The 11,560-nt window shown below is 37.7% G+C and overlaps 1 protein-coding gene across 1 annotated transcript in view; it reads right to left on the reverse strand.

The window, feature by feature from the left end:
* Positions 1 to 10,809, reverse strand: part of LOC140232618 (uncharacterized) — a 47,438-nt gene extending 36,629 nt beyond the window's left edge. The window contains exons 1-10 of the mRNA XM_072312716.1: positions 10,427 to 10,809; positions 9,389 to 9,544; positions 8,502 to 8,618; positions 7,468 to 7,688; positions 5,671 to 5,889; positions 5,046 to 5,174; positions 4,414 to 4,453; positions 3,815 to 3,953; positions 2,888 to 3,219; positions 781 to 853 (exon numbers count right to left, since the gene is read on the reverse strand). Coding sequence (XP_072168817.1) covers positions 781 to 853; positions 2,888 to 3,219; positions 3,815 to 3,953; positions 4,414 to 4,453; positions 5,046 to 5,174; positions 5,671 to 5,889; positions 7,468 to 7,688; positions 8,502 to 8,618; positions 9,389 to 9,544; positions 10,427 to 10,663 — 1,663 coding nt within the window. The 5' untranslated portion in view covers positions 10,664 to 10,809. The remainder of the gene's footprint in view (positions 1 to 780; positions 854 to 2,887; positions 3,220 to 3,814; positions 3,954 to 4,413; positions 4,454 to 5,045; positions 5,175 to 5,670; positions 5,890 to 7,467; positions 7,689 to 8,501; positions 8,619 to 9,388; positions 9,545 to 10,426) is intronic.
* Positions 10,810 to 11,560: the final 751 nt, after the last annotated feature.

Raw genomic sequence — 11,560 nt, forward strand, 5'->3', positions numbered from 1 at the left:
GAGTTCATTCCTTTGTTTGGCACATCTGTACGGAGTTTAAAGGGACTGTACAGTACTGGTTGAGGTGGGGATTCATGTTTTGAACATTCCTAAGTGAGATAATGAGAAACTTCTTGTGAAATATGAAAGAGCATGTAATTTTAAGAAGGATTCAATGTTTATTTGATGAAAATTGGTTTTCAAATGGCCGAGATATCAAAAAAGTGATAATAATAAAAGACTACAGGCCAAGCCTTTTGTTAAGTTCTCTTTGTTTCACCTTGATTTTGGACATCTCAGCCATTTCAAAACCGATTTTCATCAAATAAACTTTTGATACCCCTTAGAATTGCATGCTCTTTGACATTTCATAGAGTGGTTTCTGAATTTCTCGCAAAACGTTAAAAGCTAAATCCTCACCTCGACCAGAACTGTACACACCCTTTAAACATGCCAGGTGAATGACCCAGTTGCTACAAAATGTGTAACGCCTTCTGAAAATAACATATGAGGTAAGCTATCTCCACAGTCCAAATCTGGCATGGTATGGTACGGCACACATTGGATCCATTGACTTTGGTTCACTTTTGAGCACTCGAACGCGGCCAGGGACTTCTTCAAACTCATCAAGGTACCTTGTTTCAAGTCATCTTCTAATCTTCTTGTTCTACAGTAGAGGCCTTGGTGAGTTTCAATAAACTGCCTTCTTGCTGCATGTATGGGCTTACATATGTACAAACAGAGGTAAGATGAAAAGCTAAGAAGGGCTAATACAACACTGAACAAAGGTCACACTCTTACCTAGTCCAGCTGTTATAAGCTGATCATTCTTGGCATTGGTTGCAAGTCCCAGGACACCCTTGTAGCCATGGGCCTAGCAGAGATAAGGATATATCAAGAGCATGTAGTTAGAGAATATAATGGACAATGCACATTATGATGAAAAGAAGAATTTGACTGTATTCACTTTCATTCTCTGATGATTTTGAAACAAAACCTTGTGGTAATGAATACAGTTACCAATATATAACCATCTTGCTGCATGTAAAATATGATGATGCTTGCCCATTTCTTGTTATGATTTATTGAGACTGTACATGACACTTGGCCAAATATTTGTTGTGTGACGTGGCTCATGCATATGAAAGTACAACAATGCAAAAATGGTGCAATGTATACTATACAATGTACATTTTGAATTTGTACATTTTTGTGTGCATTATGTAATTGAAGTTATAAGGTCACATAGCATGAATCAAACATAAAAAAAGAGTCCCCCATTTGGATGTTACTATGTTACAGCATCTGATGCTGTGCCTAGCTTGCAGGTATCTCAATTGCACAATACTGGTGTATCAACAGCAAAGTTAAAAAGGAAAAGCCTCCTTAACCCTAAAAAGACTGGGCTATTTTGGTAGCTCGAAAGACTGGGGGGGGGGGGCCTAAAGGCCCCCCCTTAAGATCTCGGCCGTGGATCGCGCGATCGCCGCGGAAATTTGCACCATGGTAGTGTGCGATGTAATCTACAAGATCGTATATCTAAATTTTCCAAAATAATCTTCTTTTATTTTATTTTGATAAATTATGCTAATTTATGCGAGAAATCAGACCTTTTTTATCTAAATCAGTAAATAAAGCTCCAAAAGTGCTCATTTTTGGTCTAGATATTCTTTGTAGCACTCTTAGCAAATGTACTTGAAAAAAAAATCGGTATCAAAATTAATTTCTTATTTATTTTATTGTTTTATGACTTTCTTATGTATTTCTTTGTTTTTTCGACCTTTTGTTTTTGTTGTTTTTTTCAGCAAAATTTGTGGCAGACCCTTTTTGAAGCATAATACTAATAAAACAAATTGATTTTAGCCATTGAGAGTAAAAAATAAGCATATTTATATGAACCATGTGATAAAACTCAATTTGTATTGACTTTGTACATAAAATCGCATTTTTGAGCCATTTTCGGTCTCACGTGCATGTACAAAAAGTTATGTAACTTCAGAACCGTACCCCCGGGCGTCACAAATTTGGTGTCAAAATGTGCGGGAAACTCGAAAGAAAAAAGTCACAGAGCATCGCGGCGAGAGCATTGCGTGTTGCTGAGTAATCACGCGAAATGTCGAGGGGGGGGGCCTTTTAGGCCCCCCCCCCAGTCTTTTTAGGGTTAAAGGACAAGTCCACCTTCATATACATGTGGATTGAGTGAATGCAACAATATTAGTAGAACACATCAGTGACAGTTTGGGGAAAATCGGACAATCCGTTCGAAAGTTATGAATTTTTAAAGTATCTGCGCAGTCACTGCTGGATGAGAAGACTACCAGAGTGTATGATGTCATGTGTGTACAACTATATAAAGAAAATAAAAGGAGAATTTTACAAATCTTCACTTTTTGAATAAAGTGCACATTTCTTCGACTTGTTTCTGACATATCGTCTGTTGAGAATGAGAAGGGCGTTAAGTTGTCCCGAACACTATGGGTTTAGAGGCAACTTAACGCCCTTATCATTCTCAACCGACGATATGTTAAGGGTAATAATATTCCCCCTGCCTTCTGAAAGAGAGAAGTCACGGGTTCTTTTGTTATGCGAGAAAAGTGAAAATATGTTTAATTTTTTTTATTCTTTCTTTATACCATTGTACTCATGTGACATCACAAGCTATAGTAGTTTTCTCATCCAGCCTTGAGCGAGCAGAAACTTCAAAAATTCATAACTTTTGAACGGATTGTCTGATTTTCCTCAAACTCTCACTGATGTGTTCTACCAATGTTGCTGCATTCACTCAACCCACATGTATATGAAGGTGAACTTGTCCTTTAATAGAAAATATGAAATCAACATTTCTGTTCAATGAACCCCCATTTAACATCCAGGAACTGACAAAAGTAAAGCAAGCATTTTGACTTACATCTGTCTTGAACACCACCTTCATGGTTTTCCAATCCAGAACGGCCACATGTCCATCCTTCCGTCCGCCAATGAGCAGCGTGCGGTCTGTGCTCTTCAGCTGCGTGTCCGCGTCCAGGGTCTTGCTGGCGGTCAGCGACTTCAGGATGCCCTTCCACGTGTCGTTCTGCATGGTGGACTGGACGACGTATTCGTACAGACAGACGCAGTTCAGGCCGTTCCTGTCGGCAGGATTGGCTGTGGGCGGGCTCCAGGTTTTTATCACCTTGCATGGATTGGTGGATGTGTCTGCTTTTATCACTTTGCCAGACTTCAAGATGGCAAACAAGATATCTGTTGAGCCAAAATATCAAACCAATCCAAAAATTATTGAGGAGTGGAAGTTCTCGCTGTTTGTACACTTCACGCTGGTGATGTTTTGACACAAACAAAATTCTCTACTCGAAATCAACTCTCCAATCTGCAACTTTCTACATTTGGAATGGTGGTAACATACTGTCACATAATAAGACGACAGAAACCTTTGACCTTTCATCGGTATCATGTCATCATGGAAACTATTGTCTATTTCTTTTTACCTTTCCTACCACCTCATGTCACCATAGCACATTCCTGGATAAAGTTTCAGCTTAAAATTGTAAATTTCAGCCAAATTACAATACCTGTTGACCTTTGACCTGGAGGGAGTTTGCCCCCATATGTTAATCAGTGCATTTACATCGCATGTAGCTTAGCTGTTCCAGGTACAAAGAAAATTCATTACACACTCTAATGAATATTTTAAATCGCAATAATATGTGGGATAAACGGACAGACCAACAAATGGACAATCCAAAGATATAATGCTGTTGGCACCCTTAGAAGCGGAGGCAAAAAAAAACACATACAAACAAATTTGGAAAAACCGAAGTGAAATATTCTGACTCACTCTCCTTGCCAGCATAGGCTGCATCGATAACTCCATTCTGAGCATCCTCTGCCAAGAACGTCGTAAGGACGTCGCCACTCCCAGGCGTGATGATCCGAACAGTGCCATCCCGACAGACGCACATGGCACGTGACACCACCTGTATCATGCAACATACACACAAACAAGCAAGTGTCAGCTGATTGAACTTTAATTTGATTCTGGAATTCCTTGTCATTTGGTCACTTTGCAAGTGATACTTGTAAGAAAAAATTGAAAAGAGACCAATAAATCTAGTCAAATAGAATTTTCAGTAGAAGTTTTCTGGATTCGACAACTGTACTTCACTTCTAACATAATTTCTTAAGCTGCCTAGCATGTATGAATTCATATCTAATTAACTTACAAATCAAATCAACGGTAAAATGAATAAGATCATGATGCTGTGAGGTTTTAACTGGTAAACTGTACAATAATTTCACGCACCCTTACTCTTCACCATATCCTAAAGTGTTCATTTTTGCTGCATTGATTTATGGTTCTAATTTTTGACAGTTTGAGTCATTCAAGCTGTGATGGATATAGTGTCAGAGATTTAAAGGAAAAATCATTGTACTTACATCTGGGTGTGTTGTCAAATGGATTTTGTTGACTTTGCTCCTGAAATCAAAACACATCAAGATTATCAAGATATACAAACAGTCAACATATAAAGTCTTATTGTTAGGCATCAGGGAATGATTGAAGAGGAAATCAGCAACAACTGTTGACTAAACTATACACTGCATCTCCATCTACGCACGCTGCTTTGAAGTAAATGTTCAGCAATATAGAAATGAATCGATACAGAAAACATGTACAAAATTACTAAATCACATTCATTTCTATATGATTATTCAGTCATGAATATGCAAAGCATTGATGCACTTGTCTGCAACTACCGGTAATGGAAAGTAAACACAGTATATTTTCCTACTGTGCAAAATGATGAACTGTACAATATGTGTGTTATAAATCTACTTCACAAAGTGTGAAAAGAACAGGAGAAAGAGCATTTCATTAACAAATATTTAGGACAAATCTATGAAAACATTCCAGAAGACAATTAAGGTCAAGTGTAGACATTCTTTCTTACCACACAAGTTTTGAACAATTGAAGTATGTATTAAACTTGAAACAGCACCAGCTACTGCAGAATGAAATACTGTATGTGGTAAGCTATTGCCACAAGAGACTTTGTCAATATCCTCACCCTATGGTTGTGAAGAGGTTGTGTATGTGGCGGAGTTTCCAGAGGTCAACGGTGGTTCCCGCAAAGGAGAAGATGTCGTCACTCCTCAGCTGGGTCCCAAGTCCCTCCACTGGAACACCAGTCTCTATTCTGTTTTGATGACAGCATTACACAATATGCAGGTGATCAATCAATCAATTTGTTACACCAGTCTCCACTCTGTTATGTGGACAGTAGTTTACAACATGTTGGCATTCATTCAATATTATGACTGGTAATGTAGCTCTGGTAACATTGTGCATCAGACCACACATGTCCCCCTGTAAAATGATTTCTACTTGACGTCAAACACATTAATATCGTTCAAAGCAATTGTCAGACGGGAGGTTCAAATGCAGAATTTTGAATAGTTCCAGCATGTGACACATTTGAATATAGTAATACCTCAAGCATAAGTCCTCCAGATGCATCAGGCCCTGTAAAGCAATCACATTCAAATCACATTCAAGCTGGCAGGAATTGGTTCGTATTAGAAAGTCAATACAACAAGAGAAGAAAAATCATTAGTCACCAGTGAGTTATCTCGACTGTGGTTAGAAAAGACAGCAGTACGGTACAGAGACTTGGTTCTCAAATAACAACTAACAGGTCTACTTCATCGCAAGTTTCGAGGCTCCAGACCCGCATAGTGGCGTCTTCCGAGCCCGACATGATGTAGGGTCCGTAGGGGTAGATGCTGAGGGCTGTCACTGACCCCTGGTGACCCACAAAAACTAGTTTGAGGTGCCAGTCACTGTCCCACACCTTGATAGAGCCATCTCGTGCCCCGGTGATCAGATACTTCAGCGGGTTGAAGAACAGAACGCTGGAAGGACACAAAATGTGGAAGAGATGGATAAGGAAACATGTTGCATCAAACTTAATTCAATCTTGTAATGTAATTTATTGCCAGGAAAGAATGACGAATTATTGCCAGGAAAGAATGATGAATTGCCAGGAAAGAATGACGGATTGGTGACTATCACTTTTTTTTTTTTTTTTTTTTTTTTTAAAGCGCCACGTCACTATTTTTCTTTTCTTTTTTTTTCTTTTTTCTCTAGCAAAATGTGTTTCGTGTATTAAGATTAAGAGTTTAATGAGTACATATATAATTGGTGTTGTATTATATTGGTATCACATATTCAGATAGGGCCTCATCCACGTCAAGCTCTGCTTATGATGACGGTCCCCTGTATTGATTTTTCCTTTGTTAATAGATAAAGTATGCCTTAATATGTTATTTTGATTCATATGTCACTTCAGACTAATGTTGTTACGCATATGACATATTTTTTTTTTTGTATTGATTTGTATGTTATCTGTATCATTCTGTTTTCATTTGCAATTGTATTGGGAGAAAGAAAATGCAAAAATAAACCAAACAAACAAACAAACTTTAAATCTGCAGACTCCACGTTTTTCTATCATTTAAAACTTGTTCCACTTCATCTCTAAACACCTACCAATAAGAAATTCTTACCACCAGATGAACAAAGCCTTGAGAAAAATCTGTGTCAAAGTTCAAATGCAGTCAAGTTTGCAGGAGATAGGGTATATTACAACAAAAGGCTGATTCAAAACGGCAGAGTAAATTGCTTAGGGAAAAAAAAAAAGATGATTATTTCAAAGATATAGACACAAATTCTGCTTACAATCCCACAGACATTTGGGCAAATGTCCCTCCTTTACCTTTCTAACGAGCTGATTTCATTCACATGATTTTACTGATGAAATTCATATTGAAATAAGACTGTTTACAGCTTCCAATACTTCTCCATACATACAGTATTATATTATATCTATATTATATTTTCTTATTACAGCACAGAAGCAGCTTATAATCAGCATAAATTAGATTTAAAGGGATCGTATAGTTTTGATTGAGACCTAATTTCAGGTTTCTAACATTTTTTGATGAGATAATGAGAAACCTTATATGAAATATGAAAGAGCATGTAATTCTATGAGGAATTCAACGTTTATTTGACGAAAGTTGGTTTTGAAATGGCTGAGATATCCAAAACAGAGCGATTCTAATAAGTGTTGGACCCACACCTTTTTTGCAATCGCTTTGTTTTACTTTGTTTTTGGATGTTTCAGTCATGCCAAACCCGATTTTCATCAAATAAACTTTGAATTCCTCTTAAAATGGTATGCTCTGTACTATTTTATAAGTGTTTTCTTGGTATCTCACAAAAAGTTAAAAGCCAAATTCTCATCTCCACCAATAATGTACCATCCCTTTAAGCGATCAAGGCTGTGTAAAGGAGGGACACTATTGGGTATAGAAATTGTTGATATTGTTCATGAAGTAAACCATGACCACAAGTCAGGTGTATAATGTGTTATTTTTTTAATGTGAGGAAAAAACAACTACAACAACAACATGTGGTTAGTATTCTACCTAGTGATTTTCCTGACATGCAAGTTGCGCTTGTATTCAACCAGGGCGCCCTCATGTAGGTTGAACACTGCAATGTTGGATTCACAGACAGCAAAGCAGCGCTGAGCTCGGCTAGCTGTGTTCTCCACGGCCAGCATCGTGAAAGTATCCTGAGCAAACAGATGTTCTTGGACTGTCTTCTTTGGGATAAGATGCTTTGCACCATATCGGAAGCACCATGACTTATTGAAGAAGTAGAGTGAGAGAGAAAAAAATGCATATGAGGATCCTATTCTGCAGAAAACTTCATTCCTTTCATGATTCACTGGTGCATCTTTAAAAACAACAGCAACAACAACAACAAAAGACTGTATAGCGATTGCAAGTGACATAATAACAAGAACAGCAGCCTTAAAATCTTAATTTTCAAAAAAGTTGTTCCGTACAATCTCTGACATCAAGTTTTCCATTGCTTCAGATTGTGGATGGTTCTATGAGCAAAGAAGTTGAAATGTTAGAAATTTTACATAGGCCTATAGCTGAAGAAGCTTTAACACAGTTCATGTGACATATTTTTAAAGAAGTTGCCTTGGAAAACTTTGATAGTAGGAGTTCCAAGCTCAAAACTTCGACAATACAGGCATGAAGTTTAAACTGTATTTCCTCTCAACACGTTGCAAAGACAGGTTCACCTCAAGCATCATCCAATATGCCCAACACCAACCTTTTTTTTTTTTTTTTTTTTAACCAATACTTCATTAAACATGGCAACATAGACATCTACCACTGATCAGTATTAAAAAACAGGTGCAGTGTGGAGTTTACTTCAAAGATTTTTGAACACTTCAAACTCCATCCCCTGACTTTTTTTTTTTTAAACCAATACTTCATTTGCTATTAAACATAGACATCTACCACTGAACAGTATTAAAAAACAGGTGCAGTGTGGAGTTTACTTCAAAGAGTTTTGAACACTTCAAACTCCATCCCCTGACTATGGACCTTAGGCTATACTGTGACTTGCTTTGACAACCATTTTCTGATGGCCAGCTTACCATGATGTGGCCCACCCCTGCACTGATGACTTCATTTTGGGGCTCGTTGTAGAGAACACAGGTGATGGGATGAGGGGACTTGGCTTCTGAGATCAGCTCATAATCAGGTGCAAATATCTGTACACAGATAGTTACAGGAATATATTGTAATTTGGGTTTTGGGGGATGGCAGAATCCGTCAGAAATGGTCAGTAACAATTTCCATTAAAAAAAACAAAGAAAAAACAAAAGTCGAAAAACAGAAATACATAAGAAATTTCAAAAACAATAAAATACATAAGAAATTAAATGACTTTTGGAATATTTTGTGATGTACAATTGTTGAATATGTTAATACAGATACACATACCAAAAAGTAGACTCTCAATGCTTTTAATTAGACTAAAATATGATCTTGGGCTTAATTTGCATAATCAATTAATCAAAATTAGAAATTGATTGTTTTGAAAAATCTTATGACACAATCTCGTAGATTACGACGTGGGTGTCACGCATGCCAAATTTCATTGTGATCCCACCACTGATGGCCGAGATCTCGGGGGGCGGGGCGGAATCCGCCCCCCTCTGGTTTTAGCATAGCCAAAAAAGCCCCGCCTGATTAGGGTTAAGATAACAAACAAACAAAAACACAAAGGAGCAGCCAAGACATATCATTCATTTGCTGGTTGAATACCCTATTGTGTGTAGAAAAAAGAAAATGCTCCAAACATTTTACAAGTATTTTTGACAAGATAATCAAACTGCCTCTACTTTATCATTGACATGCTTTCTGTAAAATCACTGGTCACCTATTACTTTTATGACACTGTTTCTTAAATCAAGAATATTTGTTTTGTTTCTACTCAGAAAAGAAATATTCTGTATCCTTGCATCAAAAGACAATTTACCTTAATGAACTTATCTGAAGGTGTCCAGCCCACATATCGTTTGGAGCCTCTGCAGTATGACAGCCTTTCAATGTACTCTTCTGGTTCAAACAGGTCTTTGAAACGTCCGTCAGAATAGAAGATGTTGATGCCTCTTGTGGTCACTGTCAGATACTCCTGAATCAACATAAATTCATACGTCACATTACTTGGCACAGGAATGGGGCTACAAAAAGGAATTATTCTATAACCTTTGAAAGATAACATATCACTAATTCCAATAAATGAAGAGCTTGCTTCCAAAAGGTGCTAAATCTATCATTTTTCAATGGATTTATTGCCTTTTGGTTAAAGGCTCTTCAAATATGAGTCTGATGAGTGAGTGGTATCTATCAAGTCATAAGTAATTGTCAAATCAATATACATTTCATACAAGTGAAGAAAAGTTCGGTTGATCAGTCAATAAAAATACCTTTCTCCTTTCAAAACATAAAAAAGCAACAACAAATGCAATAACATTGACCCTCTATATTCACGAAGTTGATAATGAATAACAAGCAGTAAATTTTTTTTTCCAGTGTCTAGCGCATGCTCATCAGGCTGTTTCAAGGAAACTCTCAAGCTGCTGATGCAGACAGAGTCTACCTCAAGACACTCATGGCCTTCATTTAGTGTTCATCACCCATCTCATGCCACATACAGTAGCCCCCATTCCACATAATGGAGACCTTTGAGAGACCACAAAGAGATCAGAAATTGGCAAGACCCCCGAGACAACATGAATATAGTGTCTATGTGGAATGGCTAATACAAACATTTGAAAAATCATTGAAAGACCAAAAATTAATTTTCCAGCAAATTTCTAAACGTCTGTGGGGACTTGGAGATTGCCAAATGTTCCCCGAGAGCCCAATTATGACTACTGAGAGATCATCTGATATACTCCCTGAGATCTTTGAGAGATCAATCAAGATCTCTAGGAGACTTTTACAAAAATCAATCGTGTCCGGGTAAACTTGTAAAGCACACATATTGAGTTGAGATGAAGAATAGAATTACCTCTGTCTGTGGATTAAAGATAACATCCATGATCGGCTCCAGATGGTTGATCTTCCGCGTGTGGTGCACTCCATGGCCGATGTGTATGTTTTTGTTGTCTGCATTGTTGACTAACTTGGTGGTGTCACGGATCGATTCGCGGAGAACTCGCCAGAAGAATTGGCCCTTTGTCTCCGTTTCCAGCTGGCCCGGCCTTCGCTGGCGCTCCTTCAGGATTCGCGCAACGACGTCAGACATTACTCTTGCTCCAACCACAATAGTCACCGTCTCTTTTGGAATACCAGAATGCCTAGAGGAAGCTTATCGGCAAGATGTTTTCTCATCTAGCTGCATGCATCTCATTTCTATGTTTTCTCTCCAAGGTTTTGTGTCCATTTTGAAGCCGTCACACAGGGAAACTCTGCAAGGTAACCATATGTATAGGAAGAAACTGAAAAGATACAAATCATGCACATTCCAATTTAATTTTTTTTTTTTTTTTTTAAATAGACATCTTGGTCTATAACATGTCGTAATCAGAATGAAAAGTGTAATTTCTGTGAGGTGAAAGATGACCATTAAAAAGTTGCAATAGACACAATCAAAAGATTGGTGTAAGTTTGAGGGACATTTGTGTAAAAAAGAAAATCATACAACTGGACTACACATCAGCATATAATCAACACCGTACATTGAAACTGACAGTATGACACTCTATAAAGCATTGCGCGTAAAGAAACTTTCACGCATGAGACTATGCGCGATGGTTTTGCATTCTTCACTGGGGATTTGAAGATGCCCAAATATTACTGAAAAACCTGGTAGCAATAAACAAGATCAACAGCAAAACAAAGGTCAACTAGACTCGGAATTTGTCAAGACTGACAAATTAGGTGATCCGATTTTTTTTTAAATCAATGACTCGAGTTTTCACCTGAGATTAGGGACATTGGTCGTGTGATGTTTGGATTCTCATTTTGAAAAGGGAGTCAGACCTGCCATCTTGGGTACCGAATTCCGTATACACTATCAAAGATGCAGAATGAAGTATATTTGACCTTTGACCCCACTTTGCACCCCCAAGATGGCATCTGAGCAAAAGTAGTTATTTTGTGAAATGATTCTTGTAGCATGGTCTTTGCGTGTGCAAAATAT

Source organism: Diadema setosum, chromosome 9 (genome assembly GCF_964275005.1).
Source record: "Diadema setosum chromosome 9, eeDiaSeto1, whole genome shotgun sequence".
Lineage (NCBI taxonomy): Eukaryota > Metazoa > Echinodermata > Echinoidea > Diadematoida > Diadematidae > Diadema > Diadema setosum.